Source organism: Lathyrus oleraceus, chromosome 1, assembly GCF_024323335.1.
Source record: "Lathyrus oleraceus cultivar Zhongwan6 chromosome 1, CAAS_Psat_ZW6_1.0, whole genome shotgun sequence".
Classification (NCBI taxonomy): Eukaryota; Viridiplantae; Streptophyta; class Magnoliopsida; order Fabales; family Fabaceae; genus Lathyrus; species Lathyrus oleraceus.
This window is the reverse complement of record NC_066579.1, coordinates 38,923,734-38,941,657: the sequence shown is the minus strand read 5'-3', so window position 1 is coordinate 38,941,657 and position 17,924 is coordinate 38,923,734. Positions and strand designations below refer to the sequence as shown.

At 36.1% G+C, this 17,924-nt stretch overlaps 1 protein-coding gene and 1 pseudogene across 1 annotated transcript; both read right to left on the bottom strand.

Annotated features, from left to right (window-relative positions):
• LOC127089604 (uncharacterized) overlaps positions 1-6,593 on the bottom strand; it is a 136,536-nt pseudogene extending 129,943 nt beyond the window's left edge.
• Positions 6,594-9,479: 2,886 nt separating this feature from the next.
• LOC127089573 (uncharacterized) lies at positions 9,480-10,454 on the bottom strand. The gene is made up of 2 exons (XM_051029363.1): positions 10,081-10,454; positions 9,480-10,029 (listed from the first exon to the last, which is right to left on the bottom strand). Exons 1-2 carry the CDS (start codon positions 10,452-10,454, stop codon positions 9,480-9,482), a joined length of 924 nt encoding a protein of 307 aa, XP_050885320.1.
• Between the last annotated feature and the right edge of the window lie 7,470 nt (positions 10,455-17,924).

The window sequence follows — 17,924 nt, the reverse complement described above, 5'->3', positions numbered from 1 at the left end:
TTGTTTATTTTATTTATACTTGAATGATTGTGATTGATAGACTAAGAAAATGATCTATTAAGGAGAGAAACAACATTGATTTAATATTAAGTGTTAGATCCCCAATGAAATAAGGGAAGTTGGATACATTAAGTAGTTGTATTCGGTTGGGTTCTGGCTAAGGAAAAGACTTGGTCGACCATGTCCTTTACGGTCCACCTCTCTTACCTGGGAAGTCAACCATACATTATTCACTGTATAAACTGAACTAGTTATATAGAGATAAGGATCACGCCAAGGAGAAATAGACATGACATTTAATGGATTTGGCACTCAACCAAAGTAATTAGATAATAACTATGACCTGAAAGGTTAATACGATATTTCCCAAATATTAACTAAATACTTAGGGTTGAGAGTTGCTACAAGATGTTTGAGTGATCATATAGACCTGCATTGAGGAATGTATAAGTCCACTGCCGTGCGGTATGGGACGTACGAGGTTGATCAGTCGCCTACGATCCCGACGGGGATTATTATTTATGCATGCTAGGCAAGACGAGGGTCTTGGCCTGAATCCTCAGGGACGATCGACTTATAACACCTGGACTCCATGTGAAGTTAGGTGGCGTAGCTCTTGGTAATTGGGAGTACGTTGGTGGCATATGGTCTTGTGATATCTGATCTTGGTAAATGGGATAGGTATCCTTGACATTGTTTAGTGGCCTGAGTCAGCATATAGTTCAGGGATGCATTAGAATAAACACTTATAGAGTATAGGTAAATATGGGATAAACATACGCTTGTTCGAAAAATTGTGGTTGTCATATATATATATATATATATATATATATATATATATATATATATATATATATATATATATATATATATATATATATATATATATATATATATATATATATATATATATATATATATATATATATATATATATATATATATATATATATATATATATATATATATATATTTTTTTACACCCTATTCCCACTTTTAAACTTGTACGTAAATCTTAGCCCTGTATTCTTTTTGTCTTGCATCTTTGGATTGATTTATGACGATCAGGCGACGAGCTAGACCATTTAGGAGGGAAGGCTATGGAGTGACAGATTACGATAATGTTAAGGCTGAAGGTTGCTAGCGTTTTGTCAAACGCTTATCACATCGTTACTAGTACGTCATATTATATACAGTCAGTATAAGTGTCAGTCCTGTTGGACTTAGGAGGTCCTTCTGTTAAGCTTTCTTTTGATTTTCTTCATGTACTTTTATTTTAAGTTCTATCTATGTGGCAAGGCCACTAGTCTTAACGGTGTCAAACTTTATGTAAAACATATTTGAAGCATATATATGTGAAGTAGTATATTTTAATTAATTCAGTCTTGTTATTTAAAAAATTTAAATTTTCTGTATTTTATTTTATATTTCACTAATGGGACATAGGTTGTCTCAATCATTGTGTGTGCTGATGGAAGCCAAGTTGACTGAGGCTGAATGATGTCAGACCATGTATGATCAACTGAATTTGATTGAAGAGAGGAGGCTAACTTCCATGTGTCACGGTCAGTTATACCAACAGAGAATGAAGAAAGCATTTGATAAGAAGGTCAGACCTCGTGTATTCAGAGAAGGTGACCTTGTGCTCAAGAAGATTCTATCTTTCAAACCAGATTCTAGGGCAAATTGACTCCTAATTATGAAGGCCCATATGTTGTTAAGAGAGCCTTTTCAGGCGGTACTTTGATTCTTACAACTATAAATGGTAAAGAGTTCACTCGTCTTGTGAATGCTGATGCAATCAAGAAATACTTCGCCTAAAAAAAGAAAAGAACAACTCGTTAAGTTGAAAACCCGAAAGGGCGGCTTAGGCAAAAAATAAGCGTCTCCGTGGATTGAAAACCCGAAAGGGCAATCCAGGCAAAAGTTAGAGACATGAAAACAGAAAGAATTATCCCGATAAATTGAGTACCCCACCTTGGGGAAATTTATGCAAAAATTAGGGATTATGACAAGTAACTGCATCCTGTTGATCTTCAGTCTTGAAGACTTTCTTGAGCATGACAATTGGTTCTGATTCATCTTCAGTCAAATCCAAGAGCACAATGAATATAAAATTCGATAGAAGGATCAGTGATCATTATATTCAATGTAGCTCTTTTCCATGTAAATTACCATTTTTCAACTTTTGTAAAGATCTATGGTGTCTTGTCATTTACAGACTACCATCCTATTAAATAAAGTTGAGCTTTTTATCCAATTGTTTCTACTCTTATTTATTCAGCTAAATATAATTAAATTTTATTGTGATAATTTTGGAATTAAAATTTTAAAATAAAATCATGCTTTCTTAAATAAAAACAACAATTACTTTTTAAAGAGCAATCAATTTCATTTAAGGAATATCCACAGCGGTCCGAGAACAGGTAAGCCCTAAAAAGCGAAACATTGTTGGTTTTATCCTTAAGCAGTTGGTGTGATCTCTGTTTCTTCCCCAACAGCATTTCGGCATCTCCAGCCGAGTTTTGATGGTTTCCCCAACTAAGTTCGTGATTGCCTCCCTCGAGTTGTAGGCGCGTTATCACAACAGGTTACATAGATTCAACAAATTTTTGTTTCCCCTCAAGTCGTCAGCAGAGTTATCCCTGACCCCTGTTAGACCTGATTCCCGAGCAGTATTTTCAGTCCTCTGCAAGGTTGTCTCCCATTTGACGTGGTATTAACCTAAAAGTCCCTGCAGAGTTTATAATGCAGATTTTCGGCAAACCTTTTCCTTGTCCCCAGCCAGGGTTTAGCCTTTGAGATAGATGAATCTCGTTCATCCTTCGTAACCCTTTCTCTCCAGCAGATGCTTCCCTCCTGTGAGGATTGCATGAGTATGATATTGGTGATGCAGACCAGTGACATTTGTTTTCTTTATGATCGTTTTGTCAACATAATCATAATATATACATATACATATACATTCACATATCTCATCATTTGCATTAATAATGTACTTTGTGATTCACTATTTCTCTGATCCTCTGCTACGGTGGTATCCTCCCCCCCCCCCCAACGCAGATTTTGTGTCTATCCTCTTTCAATTATAGAGTGTCAGCCCCTTAAGCAGAAAGAATTTAACATTCCTCATTCCCCACTGAGTTACTTCCTCGTGGATGATCATTATTTTAGCTTCCTCCCCAGTTGATTATCTGGATGGAATCACTCCCCCTTAATTATATCCTCACTGGGTTGAGTCTTTGATTGACCGTTTATTTCTAGATCTTACCTAGATAGATGCTTTTGGTCCCCTAAGAGTCTATTGCCCAGTAACTGGTAATATTCTTCTCAATTTGCAAGAATTTCACTTCTGCCCCCAATACCCAACAAAAGTAACCTTTTTCTCCCCAGCGGATTCATTTTCACGTCTCCCAGGATGTTTATCCTTGATATGTTCATCTTAATCGATGACAGATACTCTTTCCCTTCTAAGTTTATCCTTGATATGTTCATCTTAACCGATGACGGATATTCTCATTTTGGTATTCTACCCAGTAAAAAGATAGTTGTAATCCCTATTTTATTCCTCAGAAGGTTAATCCTTGATATATTTATCCTAATCGGTGATGGATTTCCTCTTGTTTGTCAGTATACTATCCAGTAACTGATAGATTGATATGTTGTCGCGCACGGATCAAAACCGAGTTATTTTGAAAACTTAGTATAGCGACAATTACTTGAATCGTCTCTCAAGGATTCTTGATTATTACTAACCAAAGGTAAATCAATTTAGGGGGGGTTGGATTCAGGATCGATTAAGGAAAAAAACGATTATTAAATAAGTGATTATTGAAATAAGCTGTTATGAAATAGGTGATTATAAAACAAACGGATTCACTGTGTCAGGTTCAACTTAAAATCGATTGCTACAACTACGACTTCTATCCTATTTGAACATAATATCATTCAACAAGCGTGATCGACACTGTAAGGTATATATTCTTATTGCCGGATTAAGCATACTGTTAAAGATATCGCAAATTTAACGGTTAAGCAGAGTTGAATTGTGATCAAAAGTCAAAAACATACATCATTCAAATTTAACAATCAATATTACATGGAAATCGGATTAAGCAAACAACAATCAAATAATATTATTGAAAGGAATAGAATTCTAATTGCAATTATAACAATCTCAAAGTAGTGAACCTGAATACAACAAATTCGTTCGGAAAGATTAGTTCTCCATTACGGTTCTTTCAAGCGTAAGAAAAATAATTCGTCAATAGTAAAAAAAACGTAAATCATGTTTTCGGCTGCTAGATATTAGGGGAAAATCAAGGCAATTCGTTTACAACCCAACCGGGTCAAATACATAACCCAGACCCAAAACTAACGACCCAAAACTAAAATAAAACTAATGTTGCAGCTTCAAACGAAATTCTGAAAAATAAGCGCTCCGAATATGACTTTGACTCCAACACAAAAGTTGTAGCTCTTCCTCTTAGCTTTCCGGATATTATTAGAACGCGTCAATTGGATTACCGGAGCTTCAATTATGATCATTTTAGTGCAGACTGTTAAAGCTGAAAATTAAATACGAAAATCAAATAACAATAAAAATAAACTAAAATATAAAAACATTATAAAACATAAAAAATAAGCAAAGGAAATCAAAGAAATGCTTAAGAACAAACATATGAGAATGTTCATTAAAATGCACTGATCAAATTCCTCCACACTTGAACTTTTGCACTCCGAGCAAAATCAAAACTCAAGAAACACACAACATCAGTTACTCATTCCAGGCTACAAACTCTTCCTTGGTTAAGATAACATCGATAGGTACTAATCATGCACACTAAGGATATCGTAGGAATACTAATCCACAATTAGATAGTCATAAGCCTCCTGAACACACAATCCATTCTGAATCATGTTATTATGCCAAAGCCTAACTTACTCAGTCTCCTTTTTACTCTTTTTCATTCTTGCGCAATCACATTAAGCCCGTTATCTCCACACACTCATAGTAAGGCAACCGGCTAGTGACTCTGATCCATTTTACACGGGGTTCTGGTACAAAAATTGGTAACCCCTTATTTACCCAATTGTAGTTGTGGGGGATCGGACCGTAATCCGCCCTGCCAAGTCCAGCACCAGAAACCTCTGAACCAACCAACAATAGGTAATTATTATGTTTTATTTTTGTAGGTTCCACAACCGTTGGGTTAAGTGACCGGGTGAGGGTCACCCAACTTAGAAGGTGCATTCCCTAATTTAATTTTTTTCCCGAAAGAAACTTGGATCACTCACTTATTTTCATCGGCATCCTTATGTAGAGCATGTGTGAGATGGTGCCGACTGCAAAGATAAACTACTCAAGAGCTATAAGAGAATGAAAATTCAAGGCTATGTCATAACAAGTATTCAAAATAATTTTCATACTTAGGAGACTTACAGTGTTAAGACGATACCGATCTTGTGAACTTTTCCCAAGTCTCCACAACTAACCTCAGATTAATTTATAGCCTAGAACTTTCAAAAAGATGCAATTTTTTTTTAATTTTTTTTCTATAATTGAAAACAAAACAACGAAACAAAAGCAAAGAAAACAAAACAAAAAGGGAATTCCCTCCCCCACACTTAAAACAAGCATTGTCCTCAATGAAAGGACATAGTTATTGAAGTTGAAAGAAAGGAATAAGAACTCCCTGATCAAGTTGCAGTGTAGTTGGGTGCTTCCAAAGAAAGCTCCTCTATGCTTGCATTGTCAGGCGCTGAACTCTCATGAAATAGCTTTAGGCGCTGCCCATTGACCTTGAAAACTTTGTCAGTACCTGCACTTTTAATTCTACTGCACCATGAGGGAAAACGTTAGTAACGACAAAAGGGCCATTCCATTTGGATCGAAGTTTCCCAGCCATAAGCTTAAGGCGGGAATTAAACAGTAAAACATGTTAGCCCACAGAGAATTCTTTCCTAGAAATCATCTTATCATGGAAGTTCTTAGTTTTATCTTTATAAATCCTAGAGCTTTTATAAGCCTTTAGCCTAAGCTCTTCAAGATGTTGTAATTGGAGTTTTCTTTCAATACCTGCTTGTTGCATCTCCAAATTACAACTTTTCACCGCCCAATAGGCACAGTGTTTTATCTCTACAGGAAGGTTACATGCCTTACCAAAAACAAGTCGATAAGGAGACACCCCAATGGGTGTCTTGAAAGCTGTTCTTTGAGCCCAAAGTGCGTCTTCTAGACGGCGATTCCAGTCCTTCCTGTTTGGCTGCACCATTTTCTCTAAAACATGTTTGATCTCTCTGTTGGAGATCTCAGCTTGCCCATTTGTTTGTGGGTGATATGCAGTAGAAATTCTGTGCACAACTCCGTACTTCCGGAGCAAAGCTTCCATGGTGCGGTTACAGAAATGAGTGCATTGGTCACTTATGATAGCTCGCGGTATTCCAAACCTGCAAAAGATATTAGACCTGACAAAATCTGCAACAACTCTAGAATCATTAGTCCTATTGGGGATAGCTTCCACCCACTTTGAAACATAACCAACAGCAAGTAAAATGTACAAAAAACCAAATGATATAGGAAAGGGACCCATGAAGTTGACTTCCCATACATCAAATACCTCACAGAAAAGCATAGGTTACTGAAGCATTTCACTCTTACGAGTGACATTTGTACCTTCTATCTGGCACTCTTTACAAGTGCAGTAAACCTCATAGGCATCTTTAAAAATAGTGGGCCAATAAAAACCCGAGTCTAGGACTTTTCTTGCAGTCCTTTGAGGACCAAAATGTCCACCGACTTGAGATGCATGAGAAAAAAACAAAATGGATGCAATCTCATAATCGGGGACACTACCAAACTTCCAAAGATACGGATCATCCCAAACATAATATTTGGCATCACTATTGAGTTTGTGGATTTTTGTCCTGGATGCACCTGTAGGAAAAACACCAGCAACAAGATAATTAACAATATCAGCAAACCAAGGAGTAATACCATGCACAAGTAAAAGCTGCTCATCAGGAAAGTCATCCTGGATGGGAAAAGGATCTTCATCTCTCTCTCTATTTTGCTCAAGTGATCAACCACTAAGTTCTCAACTCCATTTTTGTCTTTAATCTCTACATTAAACTCTTGGAGCAATAACATCCATCGAATCAATCTCGGTTTTGTTTCCGGCTTCTTCAACAAGTACTTTAAAGCTGCATGGTCAGTAAAAATAATAACCTTATAACCTAGCAAGTATGATCTGAACTTATCAAGAGCAAAAACAATAGCTAGAAGTTCTTTTTCAGTGGTGGTGTAATTTGACTGTGCAGAATCTAAAGTTCTAGAAGCATAGTAAATAACATGGGCAACCTTGTCAACTCTTTGTGCAAGGACAGCCCCAACATCATAGATAGAAGCATCACACATAATCTCAAAACGGAGGGTCCAGTCGGGAGGCTGGACGATGGGAGCGGAGGTCAATGCTTTCTTCAAGAAGTCAAACGCTTGTTTGCATTTGTCATCGAAACTGAAAGTGACGTCATTCTTCAACAAGTTTGACAGTGAAAGAGCAATCTTGCTGAAATCCTTGATGAAACGCCTGTAAAAACCTGCGTGACCAAGAAAGGAACGAATCTCGCGAACGCAAAAAGGGTAAGGCAATGTAGAACTTACATAAATCTTAGCAGGGTCAACAGAAATTCCTTTTTCAGAAATTATGTGACCAAGAACAATTCCCTGCTCAACCATAAAATGACATTTTTCATAATTTAAAACAAGGCCAGTCTCGATGCATCTCTCTAAAACCATATTCAAACTTTTCAAGCATGCATCAAAAGACGAACCATAAACAGTAAAGTCATCCATAAACACTTCCATGCAATTTTCAATAAACTCAGAGAAAATACTAATCATGCATCGTTGGAAAGTGCCATGAGCATTGCAAAGACCAAAAGGCATCCTCCTGTAAGAAAATGTACCGAATGGGCACGTGAAAATGGTCTTTTCTTGATCTTCAGGTGCAATATGAATCTGAAAGTAACCTGAAAAACCATCAAGAAAACAATAATGTGATTTACCAGCTAGCCATTCAAGCATTTGGTCAATGAACGACAAAGGAAAGTGATCCTTTCTGGTAGCTTGGTTCAACCTTCTGTAATCAATACAAAATCTCCAGCTATTCTGAACTCTAGTTGGAATAAGTTCATTCTTTTCATTCTTCACCTCTGTGAGTCCAGATTTCTTAGGTACAACCTGCACTGGGCTTACCCATTTACTGTCAGAGATAGGATAAATGATACCTGCTTGCAAGAGTTTGGTTACCTCTTTCTTTACCACATCAAGAATCAAAGGATTAAGCCTCCTTTGGGTATGCCTTACCGTTTTAGCACCATCCTCAAGTAAAATCTTGTGCATACACATGGAAGGACTAATACTTGGGATGTCAGCTAATGTCTAGCCAATTGCCTTCTTGTGCTTCTTCAAAACCTGCAAAAGTTTATTTTCCTGATCGGAATCAAGGTTAGAAGAAATAATAACAGGGAGTTTTTCATCACTCTCCAAATAAGCGTATTTCAGATTATTCGGGAGTTGTTTCAGCTCTAAGGACGGGGGTTGCTCGATGGATGGGGCGTTTGGGGCAGCCGAGATGTCGAGAGCATCAGCTGCATAAACAACTTCGTTTACAACAACTTCACCTATAGGAAACATGTCACCCTGTAAGGTAGCATCAATCTCAGTACATACAACACAAATGTTAGTGTTAGTACAATCAGCACATGAGTAAACATCATCAAATCCAAGTAAGGATGGAAAATCAAGTGAAAACAATTCAGAATAAGTTTCATCAACCAAATCAGATATTAACTCAATATGAAAAACAGAGTGCTCCTCCAAGGGATGTTTCATGGCATCGAAGATGTTAAATTTTGCGACAATGTCACCAAATTCCATGGACATGGTTCCATCATCAACATTAATTTTTTTCTTCGCCGTTTTCATGAACGGTCTGCCTAAAATGATGGGAGCTCTCTTTGACTTAGTTTCTCCTTCCATGTCCAGGATGCAAAAAATTTGCATGAAAAATCAATTCGTTAACTTGAACAAGGACATTTTCCACTATACCAGCAGGGCGGGCATTGCTCCTGTTCGCCAACTGAACGATTAAACCTGTATGCTACAAAGGACCAAGACAAAGGTTATTATAAATAGAAGTAGGCATAACATTAATGCCCGCTCCCAAATCAAGCATGCAATTACTAAATTGATTATCTCCGATGGTACAAGGAATAGTAAAAGTTCCCAGGTCCTTGTACTTTTGTGGCAAAACCTAAGAGATGGCTGAAATATTTTGCTCGTCTGTAACTTTTTCAGAATGGGGCTTGGGCTGAATAAAAGCAGAAATATTTCTTCCTAAGTTGACTCTCTCATCACCTTTCATCCGCCCCTTGTTTATACACAAATCTTTCAGAAACTTTGCATACTTAGGAACCTACTTAATGACATCAAGAAGTGGAATGTTTATCGCAACTTTTCTAAAAACATCCAAGATCTCCCTCTCTTTGTCTCCTTCCTCAACTCTTTTATTTTTCAGAACTCTATGTGGAAAAGGGACTGGTGGTACATATTCTTTTTCTTTATTCTTTTCAGTTTCTACCACAACAGAAGAAGGTGAAGAAAGTTCAGATGTTACCTCAAGAATTCTTTTATTTTTTTCGGGGGCTGGTTTTGTGACCTTTCCGGACCTCAAAGAAATTGCACTGACATTGGCATTAGGACCTTTTGGATTCACAACTACTTGGGCAGGAAGTTGGTTTGATCCTTGGGATTGCATGGCATTCATTGAGGTGGCAAGCTGTCCAATCTGTGTCTGTAAGGTTTGAATACTAGATTCTGTTCTTTGTTGAAACTGAAGATTATTAACAGCTAGTTGTTTGACTAGGTCCTCTAATGAAGGTCCAGAGGGTGTAGAAATGGTGGCTTGGGGGGTAGCTGCTGGTTGGGTTGGCTGCTGGTTTCCATATCGAAGGTTGGGATGGTTCCTTCAATTGAGGTGGTATTTATTGGTGGACAGGTCAGGAATATTGTTGTACTTGTTCTGATTGTTACCTTGATTGTAAAGGTTTGCTGCACAAGCTTGAGGCAACTCAGTGATCGATTCATCAAGTAAAATAGGACAAGTATCGGTTGGATGCTCATGAAAAGTACAAATACCACACAGGTTTGCCGCTTGAGTCTTACCTACTGCCAATTGTTTCACTAAAGAGGTGAGCTCGTCAATTCTGGTTTCTAAAGCTTTGTTGGAGGAAACCTGAATTTCGTTCACACCCTTTGCTTGGACAGAATTGTTTCTGGTTGTAAATTGTTGGGAGTTGAGGGACATATTTTCGATCAAAGCTTTGGCGACGGCTGGAGTTTTAACGACGAGTGCTCTATCGCTAGCAGCATCAAGAATATTCCTATCCATTGGTAACAAACCTTCATAAAAGTACTGAATGAGCAATTGTTAGGTGATCTGGTGTTGAGGACAACTAGATACTAATTTCTTGAATCTTTCCCAATATTCAGCAAGTGACTTATTATCCTGTCTAATACCACAAATCTCTTTTCCGATCGAGGCTGCTCTGGAGGCAGGGAAGTATCTCTCTAAGAACACTCTTTTTAGAGCATTCCAGCTTGCGATCGAATTTGGCTCAAGATGATATATCCAATAAGCTCGAAGTTTGATATGGTCTTCAGTTATTCCTTCAGGCCTCAACGGTGTAGAGCATACAACCTGGAATTCTTTGAGATGTTTATATGGATCCTCACCTGCAAGACCATTAAACTTTGGCAACAAGTGTATCAAACCAGATCTTAGTTCAAAAGGAGTGTCAGCTTCAGGATATTCAATACACAGGTCATTATAATTCACATCAGGGGCATCTAACTGCCTTAAAGTTCTTTGGTCAGCCATATCAAAAACAATTTCAGAATCCGAATCAAACAAGTTATGAAAGTAATCAGAATCAGAATCAGACTCAATTGTGGGTGGTGAACTATTGCTAGCTTGACCTGCTCTACGACGTGTGTGTAAAGTTCTCTCTACCTCAGGATCAAAATCAAAAAGCTCAGAACAAGAAGACCTACTAGCCAGGACTAATGCACAACAATGCAACAACAATTGTGAACATGCCAACAATGTCCCTAATAGTCAAAAACAAACACAATGAAGGAAAACGATTAAAATAAATTCAGAAAAATAAACTAACACTGAAATTAATCTAATGACTTAAAATTAGAATTTTGAGATTTTTTTTTGGATTTTTTCGACTCTATGAAAATAGTAAAAAATTCATTAAAAATAGAAAAAAGGGTTTTTTGGCGATTTGAGGCTAGAATACTATAACTACTCCGTAGTATAGGAAAAAAGATTGGGTGAATTTTCTACTCCTAATAGAGAAAAGAGATTTTTGATCGGACTCAATTTTTCCAAAAATCGATTTTTCGACTCTAAACGCGAATTGGCCAAAATCGCGAGGAACCTATGGCCTAAACGCAAGAACACTAAACCTATGACTCTAATATTGATTAATAATCACAAGAATCCCCGGCAACGGCGCCAATTTGATCTGCTGTTGCGCGGATCAAAACCGAGTTATTTTGAAAGCATAGTATAACGACAATGACTCGAATCGTCTCTTAAGGATTCTTGATTATTACTAACCAAAAGTAAATCGATTTAGGGGGGTTAGATTCAGGATCAATTAAGGAAAAAAACGATTATTAAATAAGTGATTATTGAAATAAGCTGTTATGAAATAGGTGATTATAAAACAAACGGATTCACTGTGTCAGGTTCAACTTATCATCGATTGCTACAACTACGTCTTCTATCCTATTTGAACACAATATCATTCAACACGCGTGATCGACACTGTAAGGTATATATTCTTATTGTCGGATTAAGCACACGGTTATAGATATCGCAAATTTAATGGTTAAGCAGAGTTGAATTGCGATCAAAAGTCAAGAACATATATCATTCAAATTTAACCAACAATATTACATGGAAATCAGATTAAGCAAACAATAATCATATAATATTATTGAAAGGAATAGAATTCTAATTGCAATTATAACAATCTCAAAGTAGTGAACCTGAATACATCAAATTCGTTCGGAAAGATTAGTTCTCCATTACGGTTCTTTCAAGCGTAAGAAAAATAATTCGTGAATAGTAAAAAAAAACGTGAATCATGTTTTCGGCTGCTAGGTATTAGGGGAAAACCAAGGTAATCCGTTTACAACCTAACTGGGTCAAACACATAACCCAGACCCAAAACTAACGACCCAAAACTAAAATAAAACTAATGTTGCAACTTCAAACTAAATTCTGGAAAATAAGTGCTCCAAATCTGACTTCGACTCCAACACAAAAGTTGTATCTCTTTCTCTTAGCTTTCTGGTGATTATTAGAACGCGTCAATCGGATTCCCGGAGCTCCAATTGTGATTATTTTAGTGCAGACTGTTAAAGCTGAAAATTAAATAGGAAAATCAAATAACAATAAAAATAAACTAAAATATTAAAACATTATAAAACATAAAAGTAAGCAAAGGAAATCAAAGAAATGCTTAAGAACAAACATAGGAGAATGTGCATTAAAATGCACTGATCATAGATGTAATTCCTATTTCCCCCCTCGGAGTCTATCCTTGATATGTTCATCTTAACTGATGACGGATATTCTCTTTCCGATATTCTATCCAGTGACCGATAGATATAATTCTTACTTTTTCAGGCAGTTATCCTTGATATGTTTACCCTAACCGGTAACGGATATTCTTCCTAATATCCCCAGGTGAGTCTATCCTTGATATGTTTATCTTAATCGATGACGGATATTCTTCCCTTTGAGTCTATCCTTGATATGTTCATTTTAATCAGTGATAGATATTCTCATTTTTCATGGTTTTCTGCCGAGTACCGGTAGTTGTAAATCCTATTTGATTTTTTTCTTTCCTCAGCGAGTCATCCTTGATATGTTTACTCTAACCGGTAACAGATGTCCTCTCTGATAGATTATGTTATCTCTTTACCCAGTAACCGGTAATGGTTAATATACTTTTGTTACTCCTGTGTTGAATATCATTTCTTTCACAGTTGAGTTTGAGTGCATATTTCCTCAATGAGATTGCCATTTCCTGTTTGGTTAGAATATTTCAGCTTTGATCTGATCTACCCGTTTCCCCTGCAGATGTTCCTTTTATACCCCGACTGAGTCTTTTCATTGATTTATTTTCATGGAATCCCTCGAGTCCCACAACAGTTTTAAAGTCGTAACCTGGCCTACGCACGACCTTTTTATCCCCCTGAATCTCTATTTACCCAGTGAGTTTTCCTCACGGAATGCGTTATACTCCTGCAGACTTTCGGTCTCTCCGGATTCTTTTCCTTTGTGGCAACATTTTCCCAACAAAGATTACTTTAGCGTTCATATCATATGCATCATGAGGTATCTTAGGGACCAAAATTTGCTTGTAAGACCCCAATTTTGACCCTAAGATCCCTCATGATATTCTCATCATATGCATTAACATTGGGATCACACCTTGGCATCCTCATTACCCCTCATTCATTGGGTTTGCACTGGGAGATATCACTAAGCATATTTGAATGTATCATACTTCATTTTTCTTTATTTACTAACCAAAATACCAAAAATATGTCATTATATAGTTTAACTGCTTTTGTATGTAGTGTGTATGCTCACCTTTGATATATCAAGCTCATATCTAAGGTTCAAGACCCTCAATGCAAGGAGCTCAATTAAGAAATGGTTTAATATGGCTCTAAGTATCATATATGGATCCCCATAATCTTCACATGTTATTTTGATCAAGAAACCATCAAGAGTTTGAAGCTTGTTTGCCTTGGAAGTCCTAATTTATCTAGGTATCTTGTGTGACTTCTTCAATAAGTATCTTCACCAATTGGTCAAATATTTCAAGGTATACTTCATATTTCATCATCTTATGCATATATGATCCTCCATGAGTCCCAAAAGTCAAGAGAATATCAAGCTAGCAAGTTGGTTCATGGTGGTTGACTAGAGAAATTCAACTACTTAAAACTGGGGTTCCCTAGACCCTATCTCCTACAATTTTTCTCATATGAAAATTATTCCAAGATAAAAGTTACTCTAAATGACATTTCAAACAACTTTCATGTTTAGGTCAGGAGCTAGTTTTTCTTGGAAAGTCATTTTTTATGATGAAAGATTATAGGTCATTTTGTCTAAATCTTAATTTGGAGGTCAACTTCCCAAGACCATAACTTGCTCAATTTTTATAAGATGAAGTCCATTAAAATTGCATGATTAAATTCAAGATGTCTACTTCAACTTTTATGTTTTAAGGAAGTTCAAATTCAACTTGCAAATGCATGTGCCAAGAGGAAACATTATAGGTCATTTTGGGCCAATACCATTGAACAAGTGATTTTCCTCAACTTTTAAAAAGCATAACTCCTTCATGATAAATCCAAATGAGGTAAAATTTGTGACCAAATTGAAGGTATTTGAAAGGGATACAACTTTTACGAAGGAACTTTTCTCATTTGAAGCCCATAGAAAAAGTTATTCAAGGTGGAAGAAGTGAACATATGGCTTGGTACTTAGAAATGTTTTTAATATGTTTGATTTTCCAAACTTCCACCTCAAAATTCATCATGATCCAAGCTTCAATTGAAAAAGTGTTCAAAATTAAAGTTGTTCCTATTGATCTAACCTTTCCAAAAAGTCCAAAATCATCTCATTTGGACAAAGGATGAATGACTTGCACATGGGTTAAAGTTGAAGGACCATTTGGATAATATCAAGTTCCACTTTTCATACACGAATGCATGGCTTGACAACATGATTTCAGCATGGCTTATACTTAATTTTGGACCTTGGTGCATCACTTGATGGGCCTATCACATGCCCATGCAAGCATGCAAGAGAGATTTTCAAGTTTTGCCAAAAATGGAAGTGTGTAAATATCAGTCCCATTGGCCTATAAATAGAAGCTCTCTTGCTCATAAATTAGGACCTCATGCGAGCTTTGGTTCAGCAACCATAAACCCTCACCATTAAAGGATAAGCTTGAAGATTTTCTTTGAAAATCGAGTTTGAATCTCCCACTATTTTTGAGATTGAAACTCTAAGAGTCCATCCCTTACCTTGATCCATTTCTATTACATCAAGCATCTGAAGCAAGGCCAAGCATAATTAAGAGTAAGGTCGTGCCAATCTGAAGCTCCATTGAAGGTAATTTTCTAGATTTTCCACTCTTTGATTCTCTCTTATTTCTCCACTATTCTTGTTGATTTTTGATTGTCTGAAGTCCTACCAATGTAGGCAACAAGATTGAGTTACTTAGAGGTCAAATCGAAGCAACTCAGATCATGATCCTCAAAATTCAACTCCTTGTATCTTCCTATATACTTGGAGTTAGAAAAAATTGAGGCCAGATTCGAGCTTCTGAGCATTTTTTCTTTAAATCCATGTCTTGATTTTTCATTTTGGTGATGGTTGAAGGTGGACCAGTCCGGTGAGGTCCACCAGAGAAGAAGACCGGAGCTCTGGCTCCGGCGATGCGTTGGTAAGTCTCTGAACCACATGATCCATTCAAAATGTTTTAATCTTGAGTGTTGCTTTTGATTACCACATGTGTTGCGCAGTTGACTAGAGATCACATGGAACGCACGATTGGGACCATCTGATCTGCCACCTCAATTAATGAGGGAGATCAGATGGCCCACGTATTTTTTAATTTATGAATTTCTATTTTAATTGCTTTATCTTCATTAATTCATATTAATTTTAATATCGATCCAAAAAATATGGAACTTTCACCAAAAAAATTCAAATATTTTTCTCTTTCATTTTCTGAATTTAAATTATTTTTTGGATCAATATTAATATTTTTCATGATTTAATTATTTTTGTGCATATTTTTAATTTTTTTAAAAATATTTTGACTTTCCAAAAATAATGAAATTTTCTCTCCAAGTTCCTTTGACCTTGTTTAACCTATGATAAATCGCTTGGCCATTTATTTGGTGTTTTGAAGAGATATTAGGTTTTTGATCAAACATAATTTAATTTAATGCATTTTTAATTGATTTTTAATTGTTTAATTATGAATAAATTGTGTTGAGCTATTTTTATTGACTTGTGAAGTTTGATTATTGTGTTTGGGCCTTGATTAAGGTTGATTTGACTTTGTTGGATTAAAATAATTGGATTTAGGGGATTGATGAAATATACATTTCATCTCCCAAAATGAATGAATGATCTTAATTTGATAAAATTCCTCCCATGACCAATTTATGTTTGTCTCATTTCCCCTCCCTCTTCATCTTCAATCCCATTATATCCCATCCATCCCATTGACCAATGATATCTCTATATCCTAAGGCTAGTTGGTTCATAAACCAATACAAGTATGGATGTGATTAGGTCCATCCTTTTGCCATTTTCTTTTTTAAGTGTGGTATGTTTTAGGAGTATGGTTCATTATATCATATCTCTAACATGCATTAACACTAAAATTTCTATTGTCCGGCCTCAGATAGTTGTGACTTCTACGTAAGTCCAATTGTGATTGCTTAACATAGCGCTAAATTTTGATACAAAAGGCATAGCATTCTAGTAAGTGAGATTGTAAGTCTCCCCCCTTTCATGGTATTATATGGAAACTTGGCATTTTTTCCTTCCTTTGGGAGATGTCTTGGTTCAAGGATCCATGCTTGTGAATAGAGGGTTGAGTGTTCTCCAAAGAATGACTTAAACAATTGAAAAGAAAAAAAAATACTGACATCTAATTAACTAACATTTCACTATCTTTTAATTTCAAGTCATTTACCTTATGCACTTTAAATTCAAGCCCTTTTATCATTAGCCATTATTCATATCATTTAACTTGTTTATTTTAATGCCATTTTTACTTTGCTCACTTGAGCCATGTATTGTGAATATATTGTTATTGTATATACTTGTTTGTGTATTTTGTTTGTGCTTGTGGTCTTAGGACCTTAATTTACATAATAAACAACAAAAACTCAAAAAATATTTGTGTGGACTATTGGATTTAATATGAAACTTGGACTTAGAATTGGGCAACACTCCCTATGCAAAAGGACTTGGCCAATGCCAACTTTTTTGAAGCCAAGTCATTGTGAATTGAACTTTCATCTGATGCAAGTATTGAGATCCCTCTGAGTGCATCTGCTATATGGTCTTGATGCAAATGTTACTTTGAACCAGTGTCTAATGCCTATTTCTGAGTCATTCAAGGAGTATGTCATCTGATACATGAGAGATTATGAAGAAGAATATGAAGTGGCTAGCTTGGATGTGGCTATCTTTATTTGATGCCTTGCTCTTCATCTTGCTTGTGTATTGATATTGCTTGATTTCAAAGTCCAAAGGAAAAATGGGTTTCTATGTGACATTCTTGTCTATTGGATTGCATCCCATTGGTCAAATATTTTCAACTCTCAACTTTTAAATTTTTGCTTAGGATTAGTCTCTTCATTGCCTCCCACTTCTTAAATTTCAAATCTTTCCCCTCTTTCAAAACCTTCTTTGCTTGTGATTTTTTTTAAACTTAGACTTTATTGCAAATTAGAAACTTTGGCCTGTCGCCATTGAATTTTTGAACTCTTTTTCTTAATCAAATTTGTAAATGAACTTAACCATATTTGACTTAAAATTTCAAAAGACAAAAAGAACTAACACTCATTCAAACTCTTTTAGGCCTTTTATGCCTCTCTTAAACTTAAATTTTTGTTAAAAGCAATTCACTCACTTTGAAATTGATACCACGAACTACGAGGTTTTGATCCCTCATTTTTATGTTGGTACGTAGGTACAAGCCCGAAGGTCTTGTCAAACACAAAAATATAATTA